The following is a 24,133-nucleotide window of genomic DNA, read 5'->3' as shown; positions in this document are numbered from 1 at the left end:
CACACGAGGTGCAGCACTCTCCTAATACGCGTCGCGTTCCCAGCGTGCCAGTCCTGTGTCATCGTCCCACTTCTCATTTATTGCAAACCAAATGGGCATTGTACCAATAAGTATAGTAAGCTGTGGGAGGAAGTCTGAAATAGAAGTGAGCCGGGGATCCTTGCTCCGCTCGCCACGCCAGCTATGTCGTCAGGGGATAGGGATGCCGGAACACCATCTACAGATGTCTAAATGGCACTTTCGGTGCTCACACAAGATGAGGATGAGAGCGCGTTTGCAGCCATAAAAGTCGGGGACTGGAGGGTGTGGCTTATCCGGTACATGTTCGAATTGTCTGCACTAGAAATGGTCGGCATATCTGGCACAGTGCACGAAGCTCTCATTAATTCTTGGTCAATCCCTCCCAACTGTATGTTGCATAAGTATGAGCCAGTTTGCTTTCACCTACGAGGCTAAGTTAGAGTAAATGGTAGTATCCGGGAAAGTCATGTTCGTTGCATCATCGAACCACAAAACGATCATTTCCAAAACAAGCTACAAGTTGTAATAGAAAGAAATAATTAAACTTTAGAGATAAAGTTCTAAGGTCGAAGGGCTGCTAGAATCGAAACGCAGTTGAAAGAAACAGCGAAGTTTATAATTAAGCCTACCATGACGTCAATGTAAGGCAACGTCACAGTGCAGCGCACCAAAAATAACTTTTCCACCTATAACTCAAAGATGAATGAGTGTTCCCACTGTGGTCTTGGGAACCACCTCATCGCTTCGACATACTTACAAATTACGTTTTTGCGTTCCTCTATGAGAAGTTGAGAGAGAAAATAAATGTAAGAGCTTGATTGTGAAATATAAGAGTAAAATAAATAAGAGCTTGATTGTGACCAGTAACCATAGGGATTTACAAACCTGCTAGTAACTGCAATAGCGAGTAGCAAGAACTAACGTTAGTGGGGCTGACCTCTTCAATTTACATTCAAGTCTCTCTCTCTCTCTCTCTCTCTCTCTTAGTATGTACAACGCGAACGTACAACGACTGTCTTAGCACTGGTCTTATTGAGAGCATTGCCGTTTTAAGATAGCGAAGCACGGGCCTCGGAGTGGTATGGAGGAGATGGGGGAGGGCAAGTAAATGCTATTTTAATGCGACAGCATTAAGCGCCAATTGAACATACAGCCGTCATCGGTGTCCGTATAAGCGATACAGCCCCTAAATTACCCGACAGCGCAAAGCAAATAAGTGTGAAGAAATTAAATTGACACGACAATTAGGAACATTTGGAACTAGATGGGAAGCGTACCCAGGCCCTCCAGAAAGCGAGTAGAGCATGCGCACTCTAAGGCCCAGCTCGATGGCTACAGTTGACTGAAGTAGGATCTCGTAAATGCGTTGTAGCCTTTGACCTTAGAAACGCCGACAACCGGTAGGTGCACCTCGACCTACTATGAGTTTGACGTTGCTTGGCCCATCGTTAGACTCAACATTACTCTGACCATACTTTACTGCTGAATATAGGGCTGACAACATACCCAATCCGGTGTATTGTGCAATCACGTTGGCAGCTGCCGTCATAACCTCTCGGCGGCCACTTCACCAATTCCCATTTAGCTGCGAGCTAAACATAACCAATGCCAATTTTCAAATGCCCATTCAAGAGGATTGGTCAGTGAAAATGACGGCCGCCATAAGAAGCTCATGCCCATTTCACCACTTTCTATTGGCTGCAGGAAGCACCAGCCTATCTAGCCCACTGCAGGGCAAATGCCTTTCCCATTAGTCTCAGATGTAAGGCAGTTGTAAGTAGCCGCAGATAGTAAACTTGATTTTCTTAGGGGGGGTTCTGATTGATCACTGCACATAGGTGGTCAGATTGCGTGCTGGAGCGAAGCTTGTATCGGCCATCCCTGTGATTCGGATAGACGGACCACAGGGATACCGCTCGGGAAACAAAATGGCTACCAAGGGACACAATGAGAAGTAGGAGAAGGCAGGCAGGTTGTTCTAAGAAGTGAGCTTCGAGAGCTCGGGGGGTGAAGAACAGGTTCGAACGACGCAGATTGGGCAGAGATTGGAATTCAATGGCCTTCGTCATGCCATAAACACCATCGAACAACGTGATGCTGCTAACGGTGGCTGTTATGACGATGAGAGAATTTCAGACACGCATTTATGTGTCCATTTAAGCCTATTATGGAAGTTATTAGTGCTGAGTCTACCTGCTAAGTCAAGGTGACGGCGTAAAGCAAAAAAAGTGACGTGGGAGCTCGGCCCAATATTTCGCCCGCAGGCGAAAGAATGATACCAGATCAAATTCAAAAAACGAATGAATAAATAAGCTGAGGTAAAACGAACAAGTGGTAAAACAACAGTAGCATATTCTGCTAAACACTGGGTGTCCAGATGAGGGTTTTTTGTTAGATTATACCACGCATGGGATTGTAAGGAGGATCTGGAAGAGTTCTAAACAGGGACATTCAAGGGCACAAGCTACAGCTTGACGGCACACCCTACTATTTTTGGCCTTCCTGGCAACCATGAAGTGCCCTGTCGGGAGCCCCATCGTGTACACCTATCCTCGTTTTCTGTGCGATTGCAGAACCGCCCAATAAAATTAATCTGTACCCCCAACGTAAACTGCTCATGTGTGACGCTACCCTGAACAGAAAACCCAACAATAAGGCTCCTCGTCATGTTAGCTTTAGTTAGTGTTTGCTTCGGGTCAGTAATTAACGTTTTAACTGAAAAGTATTTTGTTTCGTACCTTCAATATAAATATGCTCAAAATTTTGAGGACCAGACACCATCCAGAATGCGAAGGAAGACACACCGTACTTCGAGCACACGAACCTAAGCATCAATTTCCAGCCCAGCAAATTTTTCACATAAAGTTACGCTTTTCCCATATGTACACTTTTTATCATTGACTTGCTTTTTCTAGTTGGTCGAGGCCCAGCGCTGTTACTAGGTATGATGTGCCGTGAGCTTGGAATCCGCTATGATAAGATTAGCTTAAGACTTCAAACGTTGATTTTCCTGCCCCCTCTGAACTCCACACTATTTTGACTTCATCGATGAATAGTGGGTTTTCGTGCAAGCAGATTTTCCCGTATTTTATATTGTTTTCAAGGAAATTCTAAACAAGAGAGTACACCATGCAGATTATTTTTATTTTGTTTAAGAAACTTCTGTATGCTGGTTATAAAGGGTACTCTCAACATTTTACGCATTTTTCTATAGCTTTATTCAAGATTATTTTTTTTTAAAGCTTGAGTGTTTTTCTTTCGGTATTCGCATGATAATGACACATTAGCTCTATGCCATTTACCATCATTTTTCTAAAATACGTTGAATTGCGATCGCTTCCAAAGCTTACATCGTGTGTGCCATCCGGCGAAGCCTACGGCGCCACAAATTAAGTATTAAGTCAGGTGATTAGCATTCACAGCTACATAGCGTCGGAAAGAGGCTCGCTTACCCGTAAACTTCTCTGCTGGCCGCAGAGTGTGGGCCATTAAGACGTAGGGGGCGCTGCGGCCCTTGCCGTTGGTGGCGTACACCAGCACGCGGAAGGTGGCGCCCCCCGGCAGGCCGCGCACGACGAAGGCGGCACCACCGCCCGGTGTGCTGGTGAGGTTTGCGCGCAGAGTTCCAGAGTCCGCGTCGTACAGTTCGGCCAGAAAGAGGGGCGCCGACATGCCTCCGTCCCAGGGACCCTCGACGCACTCCAGGGAGACGCCCTCCTCGGTGGCGTTCACTTGCGAGCAGTTGATCACCGAATCCGGGGGCCCTGCGAAGTGGAGGAGTTAAAAGCGACAGGTTGTCTTAAGGCAGGCTCGAGTTTTCCTCTAAAGCGTGCTTCACAGCAAGTATAGTAATTCTGGGGTGAAGGTGAAGGCAAGAAAACGCAGCTCCCGCGAAGTATTACACCAAAAAAGCGAAAAGTGGTACAAAAGACGATTCGAGGTTTGCCTTTAAAGGGTGCTTCACAGCAAGTAGGGGTGTGCTGCGGTGAAGGTTGAAGGCAACAAAAGGCAGATCCTGGCGAAGTAGTATTACACCTACAAAGCGACAAGTTGTACAAAAGTAGATTCGAGGCCAGAGAGCGGGACGGAGTTCATGAGGCCCTCAGGACTCCTCCCGGCTCTCCGCTTTCTCCCCACATAAACTAAACGGTGTGTGTGTGGGTGCTTTGTTTTTTTTTTTTCTTGTTTTTTTTTTCGTTTTTTTTGCCTTCGTGTTTTAGTGTTTACCTTGTATATATTGTACATATATGTCCTGTTAGACCTGTATATTTGTATATATGTATCCTCTCCTTCTCTCTATCCTCCCTTTCCTGTACAACTGTTTTCCCCATTCCCTACACCCCCCCCCCCCCCCCGCCCCCACCAGCAGGCGTTCCGGTGTCCACCCTTAGGTGAGACAAACTACGCCTGCTGGTGGTCTTTCCTTTCCTTGTTTACAATAAATTCATTCATTCATTCATTCATTGCCTGTACAGGCTGTTTCACAGCAAGCGAGTGTTGCTGAGGTGAAGGTTGAACGCAACAAAACGTGCTCCTGGCGAATCGATAGACCGATACTTAAAAGAAACCTCCTGAGCCCAAAGCGAAAGAACGTAAAGAAAACCGTAGAACATAGAGTTTCATACTAATATACACTAGAGGGAAATCTGGCGCCACCGTCTAGGGGAGCCGCGCTTCGGCGAGCGTGCCGTCATGTACCGGGCAGGCACGTTCCACTTGTCCTTGGCATGGCTCATGAACAGGCTCAAAAGTTAGCTTTGGCTGCAAAAATGCAACGATTATACTGTCGCAGATTAATAGAATTTGTTTTATTATTATAAAATTAAAGCTCCAGAAAGATTTATTTGTCAGGGATTATTTAGAAGCTTCATGCGAGATGAACAAAAAAACAATGTTACCCCTTTTGGCTCCAAGACGAAAAAGAAGCCATGTGGCTAACCAAGCCAAGGAGGCGAGGAACGTCGCTAGCTGCAATGGCGCCGCCCACGGCGGCCCGCGAATGCAGCGCCAGATTTCCCTCTAGTATATATTAGTATGAAACTCTATGCTGTAGAATAACCAATATTTCACTTTCGCACTTTCATGGTGCCTGTGTACATTTTACTGGTGCCGGCGGATGCCTCAGACTGCTGCCCTCGTGACACTGAACTCCACAACAGTTTCTGTGAATGCGTACTAACTTATGGTAACAATTCGACAAAAGTCAACCAATAGGTTTTTAGCCGCAAAAGTAGCCATGGAAAGATGCCGATAAATAATCTCGTTCAGAAAAACTTAACTCAATTACGACTAAAATGTGAGAGCATATCTGTAGCGAATTTCCGGCTTCGTTAGTCCCAAAAATTTTGTGTTCAAAAGTCGGAGGCGAAGTAGGAAAGGGGGGGGGGGGGGAGGGGAGGGGAGAGAGGGTGCGAACTGCTTCAACAAGTTTAATTTTGTGTTAGCTTTAGAAATCAATTACAACACATCTCACACTTCGGCGAGCTCAAATAGAGCGTAATAAGGACACGTCTCTTAAGGTTTTAGAACATATTAAGACCGGAGAGACAACATGGAGCCAAACTTTCAACGAACGAAGAGCTGCGTTTAATAAAACCTTCAGAGAAGAGGGAAAGTAGAAGTAAGTAACCTGAAGCTAGAATATCCGCAGCTGTTAGCGAATCCACAAGACTGCTGAAAAAGCGGTTTTTCCGTTTGGGGAGTTTAGGAGGTCTTTTACAATCTTTTGGCACCCTCACCACCATTTAAAACAGAAATTAGATCATTTTTTTGCATTACCCCTTATCGTACTCTCAGGGTTCACTTCAGTTACTCCCAGGCTTACTCAGATGACCCCACTGTTATAAATCATTTGTTATGAAATCTCCATCTCTCTATTCATTAACAGCACCATACTTTCATGCCCGAACCAATTACCCTCTTCCCCTATTCCATAAGTCAATCGGAGATTTTCATTTAACGTCGATATTTCTCTATTCATGCATCAAGTTTGAATTTCCTATCCCTTTCTTACAGTTTAATAGCTAACATTGAATCCCCCCCTTCCCTTATTTGTTCAAACAATCAACTGCTAGATTTGAGACTGTTATATATTCCCATTTCAAGCCCCTATTACAGGATATGATTGTTAAATTTCGAACATATAAAACATGCGATATTTCCGTAACTGAGAACTCATTTTGTTTGTATTGCCTCTGTAACGCACTTCTGGTGGAAAAATGGACGCGTGGGAACGTGAAACTACAATGGGGTCCTGAGCACAGCGGCATTATAGGCAATGAAAAAGCAGGCGAGGATAATTGATGGCGGCAGCTACTAGGAATGCTAGGAAAAAATCTTTCACGAAACATGATTCCTCAGCTTTAACGATGGAGCTCGCTGTAAGCGAACGCAACTACACCTGCTCTCTTCCGGAAGACCAGTCCCCATTTTTGCATCATTAAAAATCGTGGTCTGGGAATGAGGACACCGGTTCAGTTTTGAAGCCTTCTGGAGAGTCTCTACCATCACTTGCGCCTCAATGCGGTGGTTCCGAATTTCTGCCTCTCTCGTCTCAGCCAAACCGCAAACCATTATTGCGACAACTGCGTATCGAGGGTAGCTGAGATGACCTCAAACAAAAGTGAGTGCCTCAACCGCAGTTTTCTTACTTTAAAAGCACTTGCTGGACCATAGCTATCTCCCTCATCTCAGCGGAAAGTGCTAACAGCTATATACGATTGCCTGCCTGACATCGGCGTCGCTTATACAATTTAGGAGTAAATATTATAACACTGAGAGATCATTGAGTTTTTTTACGTCACCCGCTCATGCCTACAGGCTAAATATTATTTTTACTTCCTTTTTTTTTATTTCTCGGCCTTACACCCTACTTCCTTTAGTGCTTTTATTCCTTACCCGCCCCAAACCCACAGAGTAGCATGTAGGCAGGCCTCCCTGCTTTCATCTAATGAAAAAGCCTTGTCCCCCTCTCCCTCTCCCTCTCCAGAGACATTGTTCTGAATAGCGCCGTCAAGTACTTAAGCAATGCAGTAAATAAATATTAATAGGAACTGTTTTTGTGTTAATTTCAAATGCACTCATTTAGCCCAATTGTAGACATGGAGGAACAAAAGCATCTTGTAGTTGATTGCATCTATGCACCCCAGTGTCGTCAGGAACGAATTTTTGTGCTTTTGCTGGCCTTTTTCTAATGCGTTTACGTGGGTTGTCAAAGTAAAAGTTCAAAAACAAGTATCATGCCCAGAAACCTTCAGATTACATATAAAATATTATTTGTAACGGAAAAATTAGGTCCCGACCGCTGAAGGGTTAGATGCGTGTGTTAGTACTAAAGCTTGACTTTGGGCTAGTTGGGTACACGTGACACCTTAGGAAACAGCTCTCCCTCTCTCTGTCCAAGTTTTTCGGGCTGTTTCCTAAGGTGCCGTTTGTTATGGCAACCTCACCAGTACCATTAAAGGCCACAAACACACACTCTCTCTCCGTTTGTTTGCTTCCCTTCTTTAAGCCCGTTGGATCCAGTCTAATCTTCTAGTTTACTCTACTACGGAAGAGTCCTTCGTTTTAAATGTGGCGGCGGTAATGGCGGCTTTAAGAGCCATATATTCAGTTTTTAGCGCCACTGTTTGCTTTCGCGGTCGTTCCACTAGACAGGAAGTCGAACTTCAACGACGGGAATTTTTTACCGCTATAGGAAGGACTCAAATTTCATCACAGTCGCTTAGAGTCATACCCACGACACAGGGGCGTCCGCGAACTGTAGCGCGGAAAACAGTAACTCAGTATAGATGAGCGTTCGCAATCCTTTGAGTCACTGAAAAGCTCTCGGATGCCTAGTAGCTCCACAAAACTGTCCCATCGCCTCCCCTACAAAACCACGCCTCGAAAGCACCCCCGTGCTCCACCCCGTACGCTCGTACTATCGTGAAGACAACGGGCCATGGTGCCTTGTCGGTTGGACGCGCGGGCCATCCACGACAGGCGGCTCCCTATACCGAGCCATAGAAAGAGCCCGCCTGAACCCACGGGATGACGTAGAGAGTGAAGACCGGCACCACTTGGACAATTCGCTCTTTCACCTTTGTGAGGGCGCAAGCCTTAAGAACGCCAAGCCCCGTCCCACGCGAGAACCAATGGCTTCAAAACTTAAATGAGAGGGGATCGGAGGAGGTGGCCAGGAAGCGTCATTACCTTACGCACGTCTCGTGACTGCTCCGTTGTTAACGTTTTAATTGTGCTCCCCGGTCTACAGCGGGAAAAGTTTGTAAATCGCGGCAGTTTTCCTGACAAAGCCGGTGAGTATCACTACGCCGGCGAGTTTTGCATGTTTAAATGGCGAGAAATTAAGATAATGGAGGTTAGCGGAAGACACAGAAAAAAACAAACAAAAAAACTCCACTCCGAGCTTGATGTCCATGCCAAAAATTTGTCGACGGTGAGCGGGCAGGCGAGTGTGTGCATTTTCCCAAGGTGCACACGGGTGTAGCTTCCGAAGGCCGTGCTTCTTTGAAGCCGCCCGGCCCAGGCGCCGGGAAGGATGAAACAAAAGGGCTACCAAGTGTACACGGAATGGGAGGCGTCTGGCGTGCGTGCGTGTGTGCTACCTAAAGCTTGGGGTGTATTCGGTATGTGGCGTCACCCCTGCGTTAAGCTCTTCAGGACCTCCGCTAAACTGCATCAAGCCTCGGTGGTGGCAGCGCCCGCTCTCAAAGCTTACGCAAAAGATTGTCAGAGAGTAGACTACGCAGCCTTTGCCCATTTTTTTTGTATTTTAGTCATCCTTTTTCGCCTCATTATTATCGTTCCCGCTGGATGGGACACAGCTTCAAAGCTCAACTTGGTACCTGGCTGAGACTCATATAAAAGTCTGTCTACCTACCCCCTACCCCGTCTTTTGCTCAACATCTTGATGTCATACAGTTCTTTCTTTTCGCATACGTTTATACTCTTTCCCACACCAATAAGGCCCCTGTACGATTCATTGAAGCGCGTGAATGCGGGGTTTTCGAAGTGCGGGTTGATTGTGAGAATGCATCGGCTCGGCGTTTGGTTGCGTTATTTCCAACCGTGTTAACTTTCCAGTCAGTGCAGCAATGCGCAACGGTTGGAGTTCATGGGTGAGAAGATTCGTGCCACCGTCAATCTCAGAAAAACGTCTCGCTGGGGCTTAACTACCATACCTCGTCGTCTTTTGTTATGAAGACAGTGGCGAAAAGTGTGTACCAATTTTTCGGCGGCTGTGCACAGCGAACATACCTCTGGGAAACAAACCGAAGAAGGCAAGATCAAAAAAAAAAGAGAGAGAGAAAAAAAAAACTTTTTGTCGCGCGCATCGCCCCAGCGAAAAGAGGGGTGCAATAACTTGTCCCCACACTTAACCGAGTAGAGAGAACTGACCGGACTGAGTTACCCGAGCGCGTAAACTGCGTCTATTGCGCGCAGGTTCGGTTGAAAGCCTGCACAGTTCGCACGCTTTGTGCAAAAAAGTTAGCCACACGTTGCCAAATTTTTCTTAGTATTTCTCAGTTACACCGAAAAAATATCTTCCACGCGAGCAAGTAAATCTAGAGTATTACGTGCTGCGAAAAAATTCAATCCTAGTTTTGTGTTTTTTCCCCAGAAACAAGAACTTCTTCATTTGCAGGGGCTATTGTTGCGTGATAAGGAGCATATTTTCGCGAAAAAAGATTAAGCGCTTTGCAACGGGGACACTTAAGCAAGCCGAAGGAAAAAGTAAGGCAGAAGGCGGTTCGAGAAAAGACGAGAATGTGCGAGAAAATAAGTAACGCGCGAACTGTAACAACTCAGCGCAAAAAGGAGGCCATGTTTCTTAGAAGAACGCGGAGAGGATTACGAAATTCCCGGTGCAAGAAACGCGAGGCTCGTCGGACCGGGCGGCGGAGTGCCCAGGAACACGAACTTCTAATGGAGGGCCCTCGGCGCACAAGCGTCCTTATACGATTCGTGCGTGCGTCGACTGGGATTCGTTATATTGTGTACCCTGGTGTGCGTGCGTCTGTTCTCGCATCCACGCATGTAAGTGCGTTCCTACAGGCCACTTAGATGAGTGCGTTAACCTTCTCACCGAAGCGGCGAAAAGAAATAAGAACGCCGAGAAAAAGACGGATAAGAAATGTATGATCCTAGCGTATTGATTCAGTCGTCGCTGGCTCGCACGCCCACCTCATTTTTCATGCGGCCTCTGCGTTTTGCTTTAGTTTTAAAAACGCTGGAAATACAGATTCCTTTCGAGAGGCCCGGGCCTTCTCCCGAATGTAGTAAAGTATATATATATACGTCCCCGAATCCGGCACACTTAACATTTTGCCGCGTTCATCGAGACAATAATTTGCCGAGGTACGTTCCCTCGCGAACACGCCTTTCCGTGTAGAGATGATGGCCGCTGTAGGCGCCTCCCTCTGTTCTTTCTTTTTCCTTCCTTTTTTTTCTACTCCGGAAGCACCGGTGCGGCATAAGGAGAACATGCCACTTAGCTATTGATCGCTGGCGCGATGTTCCCTCCTCCCTCTTCTCCCGTTCTTTGTTTGGAGCGGCATTTTTAAGCAACCCAGGACGCGCAGATGTGAAACTTTGTGCCACGTAACCTGCTAGTAAAAGGGGCATCCGTCTGTATTCACGTATAAGTATTTAAAGGAGTACTGACACGAAATTTTCGTGTTATGTTTTTTTCGCTGCTATGGTTGTCGATTAGCCGACTAATCATAGAATGGTACATTAGACGGTCGATCGCTGCGTAAACAATCATTTACGGCATCGTTTATTCGTGTCAGTTTCCGTTTCGACAAAACGAACGCCTAGCGGCCGCCATGACAGGACGTAGCACCTGACGTCACCATTCTTGTCGCACCGCTGCCCGTCTGGACGCGCGCGCAGGCGAGCGCACGCGCTCGCCCAGACCGGCTGAGGTCTTCACCATCCCCGCGCGCCTGGGCAGCATGACGTCGGTCCCAAAACAATGACGTGTACACACGGTGTAGCAGCGCACGCCAACCGCAGCCAGCGCGTCGGCTACGTCACGGGAGCCCCGACTTCGGCAGTTTGGGGCAAGTAGCCGATGATGCCATTGTCGCGAAGCGGAGGTCTGTTGATGTTTTTTGGTTGTTTTGGGTTCTGTGCCCGCAGCCAAGGCTCTTGCTTCCAAGTGCTTTGTGTGAAAGCGCTTCGGACGCGACTATGCCCTGGCCAACGTCCTGGCCCCCTTTTTTTCTTAGGAACGGCTCCGGCGCGTGTGTTTGCGCTCGGACCGACCGGAGTACGCGCCTGTTGAGGGAAGCGAGCCATCGGCCGTCTCAGGTTACCGCGCCGCAGTGGCGTCTCCGACCCCCCGTTGCGTCTACGCGGGCCGCTCTGTGCTCCGAATCCTCGGTCTGGTTCAAACGACCGCCTGTCTTTTCCCCTTTCGAGTTTGTATGAACTACTTTATTCTCACCAGTAATTCTTTTGCCGGAAACGGGCGCCTTCGAGTTTGAACTTGGTGTCTCCTGTGTTTGATTTTTCTTTTTCACTTTGGCGGGAACATGGCTGATTGGAGCTAAGAAGCGTCTCGCGGTTTGGCTGCAAAAAGCCTTGTTCCATTAGGTCCGCACGCTCCAGGATGCACTTTTTCCCCCAATACGTCCCCCACCGGACCGCTTGAAGCGAATATAACGCGGCTCCGCTGGCTATTGAGAGGGCGGGCGCAGCAGCTACACCAGGGGAGCCACTTGCTGCCGGTCGTCGGGGCCAGACGCCGGAGCCCTTCGCCCGCCAACTATGTTTCGTTAAGTGCTCTTGATTGCCTGTTTTCTCCTATTTTTATGTATGAGTTGTAACGTTTTGCCTCTATCGAATTGTCAATAATTAAACAAGTTAACCTTTTGAACCTCTAAAACCTTCGAGTACTTCGTCGCCGGACTCATCCTTCAACAGTAGCGGTGCTGGACCAAATTACGCCGTTACACCATGCTGGCCCGCTCTGGGCTTTCTCTTGCGGGCAGAGATTAAAATGGATTTAAAATATGTTATACTGAACGGCTACTGTTGAAACTTGCTGGGAGATATCTCTTGATAAAAAGGGAGCCTTTTACATGGTTATTTCAACTTTGAAATTTCGTGTCATTACTTCTTTAGACAGTACGGTGAAAGGATGTTTCTTCGAAAAATGGGCCAAGCTAGCACTGAAATAACGCGGAAGAGTGATTGTGGATAAGGGAAGGCAAACAACAATTATTACCCGCCCAGATCACATTTCCCGCTTTTCGCTCCCTCATAAGAATCTTCGTCCATATGGCGTAATCGTCAAAACAAGAATGAGCACTAAGCGGAATTGTTAGCGTTTGCGTGATGACCCTAGCTGAGTAGGAAGTGCATACATTGGGTGCTCTTTTGGGGCCGCGCGGGCACAGCGACGTGTTTACGATGTTGCGAGCTCTCTGGATCTTCATTCGAGCGGCCCTGTGCGCGCGCGCGCGAGCCACACTCGCTGCTCGGTACGTGGCCGGGAGCACGGACGATTCCTCTGCCCGTCGTTTACGCGCTTGATTTTCCCTCGCTGGGCAGCCAGAGAGAATTCAATTCACATTTGGGACGCAGTCCTCTCGCATCGGAAACAACCGCGTATTCAAGCGAGCTTCGCTGCCGCGCGGAAACGCGAACGGCTGGTTCTGACTGAAAACGTTATTCGTGTTCAAAAGCGTGATGCGCACGCACGCGACGTGCAGCGGGCTCTGGGTACAGAAGCAAGAGCGGGAGAGAGAGAGAGAGACAAAGAGAAAGGAAGTAACTGTTTACAGTGGCATCCCGCTGCCATTCACGGAAAGGAATTTAAAACAACCTCGGGATAGTATGGTGCTTTTTCATTGCATTGTTTTGTTTTTACGACGTCATGTGCGCCACGAAGGCTTAGCAGAAAAAAAAAAAAAAAACGTACATGCAACGAATTTGTGGACTGCGGCTTGAGGCAAAAGCAGTGGAAGAGGAAGACGAAAAAAAAGCTGGGTTGTGAAAACGAGCCGCTGGAGAAAAATGAAACACGAGAGCAGCCATGCACGCGCGCAGACACACACACACACAAAAGCGGAAGCACACAAGAGACAACGATAGGGAAGAATGTTCGCGACAGCGTTTTTGAAGCGAGCAGCAAATACAAGCAGTGTGGTGGCGGGAAAGAAAAAAAAACACGGCGATGGGGGGGAACAGTTACTGCGTTGTCAGCGTTCGCATACATTTATGTATCCGCGTAGCGGAGAAGCGTCGACTAAAATATGCGCGAGATTTTGGTGCCGTAAAACCAACAGAGTGGAATATTTATAGAGTCCAACACACTGAGCGAAACATGAACCTGTAAACAACTTCCAAGGCTGCCACGAGAGCGTGCGGCCCGGATTCTAGAGGAAGACGGGGGAAAGGGGGGGGGGGGGGGTTTACCACGGGAGGTACCGCCGGTGCTACGAAGGTGACCCCCATTCTTGTGGGCGATGTGATGTGTCTATGCCGGAGCGCGCTATGCCTACCCGTTGCTTAAGTTCTTTTATTTGGGCGTCTTATATATATGTGCGCGGGACGACACGACCAGCTGAGCAACGCTGCATACTAAAGCTGGCCGGAGTAAAAAGGTTTTAGAGATTGAGTTCACTCCTGGAGGTAAAAGGCGAAGATTCAGTAAAGATTGCGTTGAAAAGAAAAAAAAGAGGAAACAAAATAACGGTAAGGGGTCAAGAAGGGATCATTCTTTGTTAATGGACTGGTTACAATGAGTTATTGACTCTAGAGATTTATCCGAAGCAACTAAAGGTGGCGCGGTCAAATCAAAAACCCCTTCAAAGAATTTTAAGCCTTTTAAAAGAACTTTCTTAGTGGGACGGACGGCATTCTGTAAAAAAAAAAAAAAAAAAAACTAATGTATTTACACCACTATACCGGTTGGCCAACCAAAAAGCCCTAAGAGTTTTTTTTTTTTTTTGTAGAAGAGTGCTGGGCCTGTTGGTGCGTAGTTTGAAGAACGACTAAGCCCAGCCGTGAAGACGAGGACACAAGGAGAGAGCAGGACAACACACACGCAGGATGTTGTCCTTATTCTCTCTCTCTCTCTGCTTGCGTAAGCGTTTTCAAGGCTGGGTTCCATCAAAGTCTGATAACGTCTCTGGACACACGGCGCATGCGCAAAACCGGGCTTCCATTGTATCAAAACGGTTACTTAAAAATCACGAAAAAGAAACGGTTCTAGATAAGACAATACATGCATCGAACATGAAGAAGAAGTGCAATAGTTTAGCTTTGTCTCATAAAAAAACACGTGCGGGAAAACTAGTCGCATGGGTTCGTTCTTCGACCCGCCGCGGTGGCTCAGTGGCTAGGGCGTTGCGCTGCTGAGCACGAGGACGCGGGTTCGATTCCCGGTCGCGGCGGCCGCTTTTCTGATGGGGCCGAAAAGCAGAAACGCCCGTGTGTACGAGATTTCGGCGCACGTTAAAGATCCCCAGGTGGTCAAAATTAATCCGGAGGCCTCCACTACGGCGCGTCTCATCGCCTGCGTTGCGTCGGCGCGTTAAAACCCTACAATCAATCAATCGTTCTTCGTTTACACTTTGGGTCCTGGAAGGTTCGACGAGTGGCTGCGGTTCAACGATCGGTTGTGCGCACTTTCAGCCAAGGTTGGACGCACCTTGAGCTTTCGCGCTTCTCTAACTTCACTTTCCTTTCTTAAGGAAGGGATGTTAGGTTTCTTTTTTTTTTTTTTTCACTCAGAGTACCCCAAAATGGCGCAGGTGCTCAGAACCGAAACTGTTCGCGTCGTCGGCGAAGGCAGGCAAGTAGAGACAATTGGTCCCTTGGATCACCTGTTGCTTCTATACGCCCGTAAAAATGGTACTTTGAAGGTCATCTGCGTAACCTAGTTCCGGCCGTCCTGCACGGCGTAGCTTCAAGTGCACGCGATGAAGCGCAGCTCCAGTGTGAGTGAAGAGTGGTGTTACGCCCTAAAAAAATTACACCATCTTCCCGTGGGGGAACCCTGATGAGGATGCGAAGCATCATGGGGGTTCCGTGTGGTTCCATTGTGTTGCCGTTATGTTGAGTGATCTGGTGTTTAGTACGCCAGAGGGAATTCCGCGTCCGGGTCCACACTGGTGGCAAAAGCACGCAAGTACTGTTGTGTTACGGTGAGTAGCTTTGTCTTCTTCTCCTTCTTCTTCTTCTTCAGCGGTTCCCCTACGGGAAGATGACGACGGTGGTTGAACGCGGAACTATCTCGTGATGGATTCTTTGGTTGGCCAATCCCTAGGGGCATCCTGCCACAATCATCATCAGAGGTGCTGCGGACGGGGCACGGACGCGGGACATCCCCCCGAGCAAAAGATGCTTCGCATCTAAAAACGAATTACGCGCGGTGCACTTTAGGGGCCCGGCTTTTCGTCGTAGGTTGTCCAGGGTCACGGTATCCAGCCACCGACTCACGCGGTGTCACGCACCCAAACGGAGGCCTCTAAAAGAAGCCTGCTTCACCCGGTCGGGATTGAACCTGAGTTCGTCACGTTACGAAGCCGATGTCTCTCTTTTGTGCCAGAGGTACACGTTACTCATATTCACAGTGTTGGAGGCGGTCATTTCGCTGCGCCCTTGCCATGGACGCTGCCATTGCTAGGACGGAAGTAAGTACAAAATAATATAAAATAAGAAAAAAAACATTATGGTATAAAGCATTAATTACCCCAAATTAATGAAAACTCAATACAGTGGCTCTTTATAGGCTTTTTTCAGGGGCTGCGGCACCTTCTGTTGATTATTTTCGGTATCAATGCCAGGCTGATACTAAAACTAGTCAAGAGAGGGCACCACAGCCCCTCTGTCGAGTCGCAGCTTCACACTTGACAGCTTTCACGTCGAGTAAAACTGCCTTACTTTTTCTCTCTAGCACAGCAAGCTTTCTGCCTAGCTTGCCCTGGTGCATTTTACGCCAAATGCACAGTGGTCGCCTGCACTTAGCAGTTGATCCAAGGCTCCCGTTTGAACAAGTATATATAAACGCTTTTCAGGCGTACTACCAGGCAACGGTTCGAAATAGAGGGCCGATAAGGAGGGGAAAATTGGAAGTCGTTTGCAAACTGAACCCGCCTTTCGCGTGCGAGTACTTTTTCTCAAATTTCTGCCATCTGTATCCCGAGCTTCGCACATCAGCAACGAGAATCTTCAACGTTGTCGCATATACGTTCACGCGTAACACTGAATTTCGTTTGAGTAAGGTTAATGTGAGTGGTAGTGTTCGATCGGGGAAGCACTGTTCGGCCATGCACGGTAGCAGACGACGCGCTTCGAACGCTCTTGCCTGTAGTACCACACACAGACTATCCTGGGTGTTGCCTAGCAACGCATTTTCTTGCTTACGTGGTCTGTTTTCTCTCTAAGAACTTGGCTGAGAGGCGTCGCAATCCGACAGAACAGCGTTGTGTAACAATGTTCGTTCTTCGCTGCCGCACCCGCAAGCCGACGGCTCGAAGCACCAGCATAATGATTTTCCGTTGGCACGTGCTCTTGATTGACAGATGTTATAGATACGCGACGCTAATCTTGAAAGTGAGGCGTATACGCTCATGTGTGAAGGTCCGCCTATGTGAAGTCATCCAACACTAGTTCGGCGACTTGCGGAAGGGACGCCTTTTGAGACTCGGTGACCCGACTCGTGGGGTCTGGTGCAGGCCGCAGAACTGCTTCCGACACTCGCACGTCTATCGCCATTCCGATATAGAGGGGACTACGAAGTTCTGACAAATTATAAAGGTGGGATACGAAATGAGAGCGGAGAGCAGGAATTCTCGCCGTGTCAAAGATGTACGTCGGAGTCCCCGACTTTTCCTCTTCTTAATGCGGGTCATTTTTCTTACTCGTTACGCGTCACACGAGCTTTGCCTCTGCCTACCTTCGCTTTACCGCGATATTCAGATTATCGCACGAAAGTAAAGATACAGAGTAAAATGCTTAGACACCCTGGTCGAATATACGGCGCTATTTTTCAGAATTAACAAAAAAACATTCGAACGGAGCAGGGCAGCGCCAAGTTTATATCTCCTGCTGTTCATACTTGTTTCAGTCGCAGGTTTTGAGAGAGTTGGCGAATAAAGCGGCAGCGGCGCACGTATCCGACAATCTGTCACGGGCAATAAAGCAAGAAGCGGACGACCGAGAGGCATTTGGCGCACGTGCCGCCTGCCTCCTCGCGCACTAGCGCGCGCCCCCGTGATGGCCCGGTACCATCAATTTTCTTCCAAAATTAAGACGGGAAATTTTGCCTTTCGACTTCATTCTTCGGGCACGGCATATCGATTTCAACCTCCTTTGTCTCGAACTTTAATTAATGTGTCGGCATGTCCATCTTATTTCTTTTTTCGCTTTCCAACGAGACTGCCAGACGTGTCGGCTGCGGACAAAAATTTGCATGAGCCATATTTTCATTCTTGTCATTGCGGGACATGAAGGTTTGCTTTCATTTTTGTGTTAAACAGACAGCTTCTGAAAGTGCCACCCCGGCAGCGCGTTGGTGCCATTCAATAAAGGATCTGCTTATTGGTACCGTTCGTTCTCCCATTTTCTGGCACTCGGGCATGTTTGCTTGTCTTGTTTTGGGCCGTAACGTTTTTTTTCACAGCTTAGTGAACAGATTTTTACAAAAGTAGAAGAGTGAAAGAACTGCGGCCGACAAAACACCCTCACCTCTCTGCTCCCGCTTCTTCCTGCTTTCTTTTTTTGTCCTGTACGCGGTACCGACCGGAGCCCGTGTATTTACAGGATCTTCGCCCGTTCGTCCCGCTTCCCCGGTTTATCTGAGGCTCGTGCGAGGGGCTAACGGAGATTTATTCGGGCTTCGAAACACGCCAAGTAATCGCACAAAATGAAGAATGGTCGATCGTTTCCCATCGGCTGGTGGCGGCGTCGGCGGCGACGGTGGCATTCCAAGCCACAGCGGAGCCAGTCAGTTGGAGGTCGAAGACACGCAAAGCTCAACAAGACACGATGGCGTACAAAGGAAGACCGATGACTTTGCGCCGCTCCGGAGACTCCCCGGCGTAGGCGCCTATCCCCCCTCCACACCCGGCCGCCGTCTCCACCGCAGCGGCGACGGAGTCTGCGGAAACTGCGGCCGAGGCTGCGGAGTCGTCGTCACGTCAACCGCGTCCCTTCGGACTTGAGCCAGCGCCTTCTAGATCCCAGGAAGCCTCCGTGATGCATGGTCACCTCCCGGCCGAACCCACTGGTCGCTCAGCAGTCGGGCTTTAGTGACGTTGTCCGGTCTCGGTCAGCGGATTTAGGGGAAGGCCTGCCGCTAAGGGCACTATGACGACACGGCGAAGAGGCTCTCTGATCTAAGAGGTGTGGCCCGAGCCCCGCTAGGGGCGCCGGATATCACCGCAACGCGACGAAGTCTATTCCAGGCTGCGACACGCGCAAATCAATAGCGCGTGTGCTTCAGTGCGCACGTTGCTCGCTGAGCGCTGCCGCAGATTCATAACAGGTCGTTCACGCCCGCACGCAAACAAGCCACCGGCGAACCCTTAAGGAGCGGAGAAAATGAATGGGCTCCCTGCTCCCCTTCTCCATCAGCATCTCTTCTTCTCGTCGTTGCGCAGCCTCTCTCGCGTCCGCAGTGCTCTCCAGCGGCGCGAGCGCGCGTTGCTTATCGACGAGGGCCGTCAGGGAGCTCTTGCGAGGGTTGCTGTCTTCCACTTTACTCCTTCCTTTATTTAGCCGGGTTGTAGCAGGCGTTGCTCCCGCGTGCGACAGAAAAGACGAATTAGAGCGAGCGTATTGTGAGACTGCGCCCTGCGCGAGAGGCAAAAACCGATGAGATTAGGAGGAAAAAAGGCCGACCCGGCGAGGAATGAAACTTCGATAACGGCGTGTAAACACGCGTTGAAGCGAACGCTTGAGTGCCATGCAAATAGAAATAAAATAAAAGCAAAAAGCACAAGCAACGGATTCCCGCGTGTTGTAGTTCTCCCCATTTACAGCCCCATGGGGTATAACTTAAGGGTGGATGCAGCTGCGTCATCGGTGTGCGCTGTTACGAATCGGCCAGCGCCGCCGTACTGTCCCGCATCACTCCTCGGCTGTGCAGCGAAGCCACTCGTGCGCCTTTGAAAACACGCGCCACCATGTCGGCAACAAGTTGCGACAAGCCGCGTCAGACGCTTTGCTCTCGCGCATTTCAAAACTTCGGCGGCTGCCTGCGAGGCTCGTCTCCACGCTCTTCAAGGACACAGAGGCCCCGTCGATCGCAACTGAGTCCTCCTCTCTCCCCTCTCTCGAACTCAACGTGCCCGAGGCTATAAACGGCTTACGAACTCTGGAAAGAGTGTTGTGTGTGTCTGTGACGTTCGTGCGTGTTCCCGCTTGTTGCGTTTGACCATTATCGCTTTTGGGTATAAATAGAGCTGCCCAAGCGTTGTAAACCATTCCTGTTAGAGCAGCGAATCGATGTTGTCGCTCTGCTCGAGTCCTGTATTGTAACCTCGCCCGTCGGAGCATTGTTCTTTGGCTTCGGCTCACCTCTCGCTATGAAGTAATTAGTTACGTTAGCCTACGGCTTCTGGACTTCTTCACGGCTGCAACAGCGGCTGGCCGCTCGCATCATACACGCTACCACTCGTATGTCGGAGGCCACGGAGCTCGGATCGAGTGCCCCCACTCGGTCGCAACAGCGCATAGAATAGCTGCCGTCTGTGATGCCACGCAGTGTGCATTTGCGCGTAACTTCGTTGTTTACAAAAACGACCTGATCATGAACCTGAATTAGCCTGCTTATAAGGTCGTTCACCGAATACGCGCATACCTTAGAAATAGACAGGTGAGTGCATGGGAATAGACTGGACCCAGTAGCGGTGACTTGAACAGGACGACGTCGCAGACTTTCCAGTTGGGAGAGTAGGGTAATTAACTTACACACACATTTTCCGTCCGCAGTTCATGCAGGATTACTAAAGCGGGACCGTAGACAACGAGTAAGTTTCATTTTAGTGTAAAAAGGAAACTCACTTGCCTTCCTTTCACTGACCTCCGAGTGACCTCCGAAAGACCACCTCCGCGTCGCCCTCTTAGTCATTATTCGTTGCCAAAAGATGACTTAATTGCTGAGAAATTTCTAATCAACTAGCGCGTTTCTCTGCCTCATCTTTCTTGCAGCGATTCGATGACGCAAACAACTTGCATGCCGTTTGCGTCACAGTATGAAGAAAGAGATGGAGGCAGCGGTATTAGCGGCAACCGAATAAAACCAAATACAAGCTCTTCCATCAACATGTGGGTCAAACCAGTCATGCTTTATTGAACTCCCACGTTCCTTACTGCTCTGCACCACGATGCGAAACGTTCTTTCGTGGGACCTGTGATTTGACGCTTTGTTTAAAAAGAGCGTAGAACCATTTATAGACTCCGTTGGTGGTTATCTACCACGTGTACGTCGAACCGGCAGCTCACGCGCACAAGCTTCCCAGTGCGCGTCCTGCACATCTCACGACATCCCACACAGCACACATCTATGCGTGCGGAGTAGACACTTCATACATCAGTGGTATAGAAGCATTCATTGAAATAATGGGGCAAATCGTACACACGTTAAATATGCGTGCCTTTGAAACGACATTCTTGGCAGTCGTCGGCCTCAGGGGTAACGTAGACACCTCGCGTTTGCTCATGGCATATTCACGATTGAATAATTTGTGGGTTCGCAGACAAAGTGATCCCGCGATTATGTTCTTGTTCCCTTCATCTCCTCATTTCGGCGTGGTTATTTATATTATTCCCCTACCAATGTTCCTGGTAACCGAGTCAGTCCCGAAACAGATATCCCAAATGCACGTTCTCTCAAAGTCGTGTAGAGAGGAACATTACCTTGGCGTCGCTATCTATCCGAAAGTATGCTCTCGTTGGCATTTAGTTATATCACAAATTGAAATACTCCATCCTATCGGAAAGGGCCTTTTCGTGCTGTCTTGGTATGGTGGCATTCTAGAAAGTTGAGAGTATAGCCCCGACTGACGCTGCTCCACTGATTCGGCACTTCGTTGCAGAGGCCGCTGGTGTATGGTAACATGGAGTAAACAGACTTAACATACAATGGGCGTTCATCCGTCTATATTTTTTCTACTGCAATAAGAGCAGGCAGAGGGCCGGGATCAAAGTAGTCACTTTCACAGAACGGCGCAAGGGCCGCACGATGACCTTTCGGGCATCACGCCGTAACCAAACCAAAACTAGCGACTCAGTCGGTGCGTAATCTATTCGTTGGGCTCACGTCGTATTGTTTCTAGTTTTGTTTTAACACGAAAGTGTTTTATTCCCGGATGCATGAAGATTTCGCTGACGTCATATCCGTCACGGAAGTGACGCCAGTACAACGAAGCAAGCAGCCTGTAAAGGGTGCACCTCGGCTCACAGGGTCTTCTTTCGGCGAAGCAACCTTTAGTACTAAAGAGCACGTTATACTTAGGGTTAGGGTTCATTTTCTGATTTTTATATTTTAACACGAAAGTGTTTTATGCCGCGATACACGAAGATTTCACTGACGTCATATCATTCACGGAAATGACGCCAGTACACCTTTGCCGAAGCGACCCGCCAACAGGACGTCGCTCGCCAAGCACACCCACAAGACAGCCGCCGATCCGCAAATCATGCTGAGCTGTAGATTTCGCTGCACATTTCACTTTCGTGTTTTACTGATTCCTATGACAGAGGAATCAACCACATTTTTTCTAGCCGACGCGCGAACGCGACACTATGACAACTTCATGCTACATTTTATACAGGTATGCAGGCTTGCTGTAATCTTGTGCCGTGAGTTTAACCTCTTCCAGGCTACAAGTACAAGGGTACAAGGCCACTCGTGACTATACGGCCATTTACGACTTAGCAATATTATTCCTTATTTTAGAAACGCGATACAGGTGAAGGTGGTATCCTCGGGTTCTTGGTGAGCTAATTTATCGATGTAGAACAGCCCGCATTTTGTCTCCAGAGTTCATTTAAGGCAGTCTTTATTCGTCGAGGCTTACTCTTCGTTCTAAACGCAAGAATTGCAGAGCGAGCGTAGTTCAGATCTTGGTAATAAAGCCCAATTTTCTGAGGCTCTTCCACGGGAGCGAAGCGCCACGTCTTCTAGGTTCGTGTTGCTTAGACTTTTTCATCTTAAAAAATGGGCTAAGATACGGAAAAAAGTACTGATTTATTCGATTTGTTAGACTCAGCCAAAGGCGGAGTCCGAGCAGCGGTGTATCGAAAAAAAGGACACTCGAAGGAATGACCGGAGGGAGAAAATATACGCTCGAAATGGCAACATAAATACTACCCATGGTACCAAGTACAATACCTCCAACGCCGAAACATCTTCAGCAAGCAAAGCTAACGGTTACCTCGCGCACGGACAGCCGCATGTTCGCACTTGAGCGGAGCGGTAAAGAAAGCTCAAGATTGACTCAATGAATAAGCAACCTGATCACATGAAGTTTGTTTAGTTGAGAACTTTGTACTCGCGAATGCGATGTCGACTGTGCAGGACATGTATTACTGGGAGCACTTTGGATATACTAGCATGATGCGACGAGTTTTGGTCAATAGTGTAGGAACTTGTACGAAACTGTGGGATAGTGTAGGAGTTCTCTAACTTCTCTAGTATTCTAAGCTCACTCATTACCGCCGTGCTTAAGTAAGAGCACATTTTACAGCAGCAAAGTAAAAAGAGAGAAAAGAACGAAACTGAGGCAGCTGTGGCCCGAAATTGACACCATGGTTGAGCTCGGTTTCCGAGTGGCCGGCTAACCTCGATGTCAGCTAACGAAAGGTTCCCCGCATTAGCCCTGAAGAGTGGAATGCACCTCACGGGCCGCTTTATTTCGCGGCTAATAATATCAATTTGACATCACGGGGCCGTCGTTGCGCCTATCGGTAAAAGGCTAACCACGGGTTAGCCTTTTCCGCAAAAAAAAAAAAATCCGAACAAAAATAAAGGTTCACGGCCGCAAGCTGCTGAGTTTTTTTAGCGAAGAAGTACATAACATAGCAGAACTGTATTAGAAAAGAAAAAAAATTCTCGGGCCACTTATAACTGCTTACCTGCTTTGAAGGAGAAAGCTTGGTGTACTATTTTAGGGGCGAAGCTCCTTAGGGCGTGGGTCTGTCCATCCTCGACGTATGTATGTAGCCACCTCTAGTTTAGTTCTTGGATTGTTTACTAGATGGCGTGGCTACCTCTAGTTTAGTTCTTGGATTGTTTACTAGATGGAGGTACTTGTATATGATGAAAAGATGCGCTTGGATTGTTTACTAGATGGCGTGGCTACCTCTAGTTTAGTTCTTGGATTGTTTACTAGATGGCGGGGAGCGTTGTAATAAAATGCGTTCGCTGTTGGCGCGCGCTCGGAGTCGCCCGATGGATAAGGCTGCGGATGTGCGAGCCCGCGAGGCAGAAGCGCTCCGTGAAGCTGCGCGACGCCGCCGCCAAGATCCTGCCGTACGAGAGCGGGAGGCCGAAGCGTGTCGTCTGGCTGCGCGACGACGCCGCCAAGATCCCAGCGTTCGAGAACGAGAGGCCCAAGCGTCACGGCAACGGCGCGAGGACCCTGCCGTACGCGAAGCGGCACGGCTGCGGCGCGAAGAGGATCTCCAAAACGTCAGAGAACGGGAAGCGGCGAGAAAGCGCGCGTATCGGCAGGCAGACCGCGATGCAGTGAGAGCTCGTGAGGCGTCTGCAAAACGCACCAGGCGAGCTCAGCCCCAAGGTGCCGACGCGCGGTTTAAGCGAGACTTTCTAGACGTTACGTTCGGACACAGATGTAGTGGGCGAACTTTCACTGAAGAGTCACGGTTTTACCGATGATTTCCCCTCAGGAGCTTCGCCCACTCATCATCATTCACCCCGTGGATATGCTGTGAATTTTTTTTGACGGCTACCTCTTATATACATGCCTACCCGTCGACACAGCAGGCACGCTTTATTACTATCTTTTATCTATCTTAATAGACCTTAATCTGTTTTAATCCACCTTATTCCATCTTAATCAATCTTAATTCTATATACCCTATCCTGATTCACTTTAGTCCCACCAAGCATCTTATACTGCATTAA

General features: G+C 48.6%; 1 protein-coding gene across 3 annotated transcripts in view; it reads right to left on the bottom strand.

Moving 5' to 3' along the window:
- The window catches only part of LOC144178378 (protein turtle-like), a 329,175-nt gene that overhangs the window by 16,252 nt on the left and 288,790 nt on the right, over positions 1–24,133 (bottom strand). For all 3 annotated transcript variants that reach the window (XM_077706171.1, XM_077706169.1, XM_077706170.1), the window contains exon 8: positions 3,474–3,785. In XM_077706171.1, coding sequence (XP_077562297.1) covers positions 3,474–3,785 — 312 coding nt within the window. The remainder of the gene's footprint in view (positions 1–3,473; positions 3,786–24,133) is intronic.

This window comes from Haemaphysalis longicornis, unplaced genomic scaffold (assembly GCF_048455015.1).
Source record: "Haemaphysalis longicornis isolate Haplotype H1 unplaced genomic scaffold, Haemaphysalis longicornis Haplotype H1 scaffold_4, whole genome shotgun sequence".
In the NCBI taxonomy this organism is placed as follows: domain Eukaryota; kingdom Metazoa; phylum Arthropoda; class Arachnida; order Ixodida; family Ixodidae; genus Haemaphysalis; species Haemaphysalis longicornis.
This window is presented reverse-complemented; position numbering and strand designations above follow the sequence as displayed.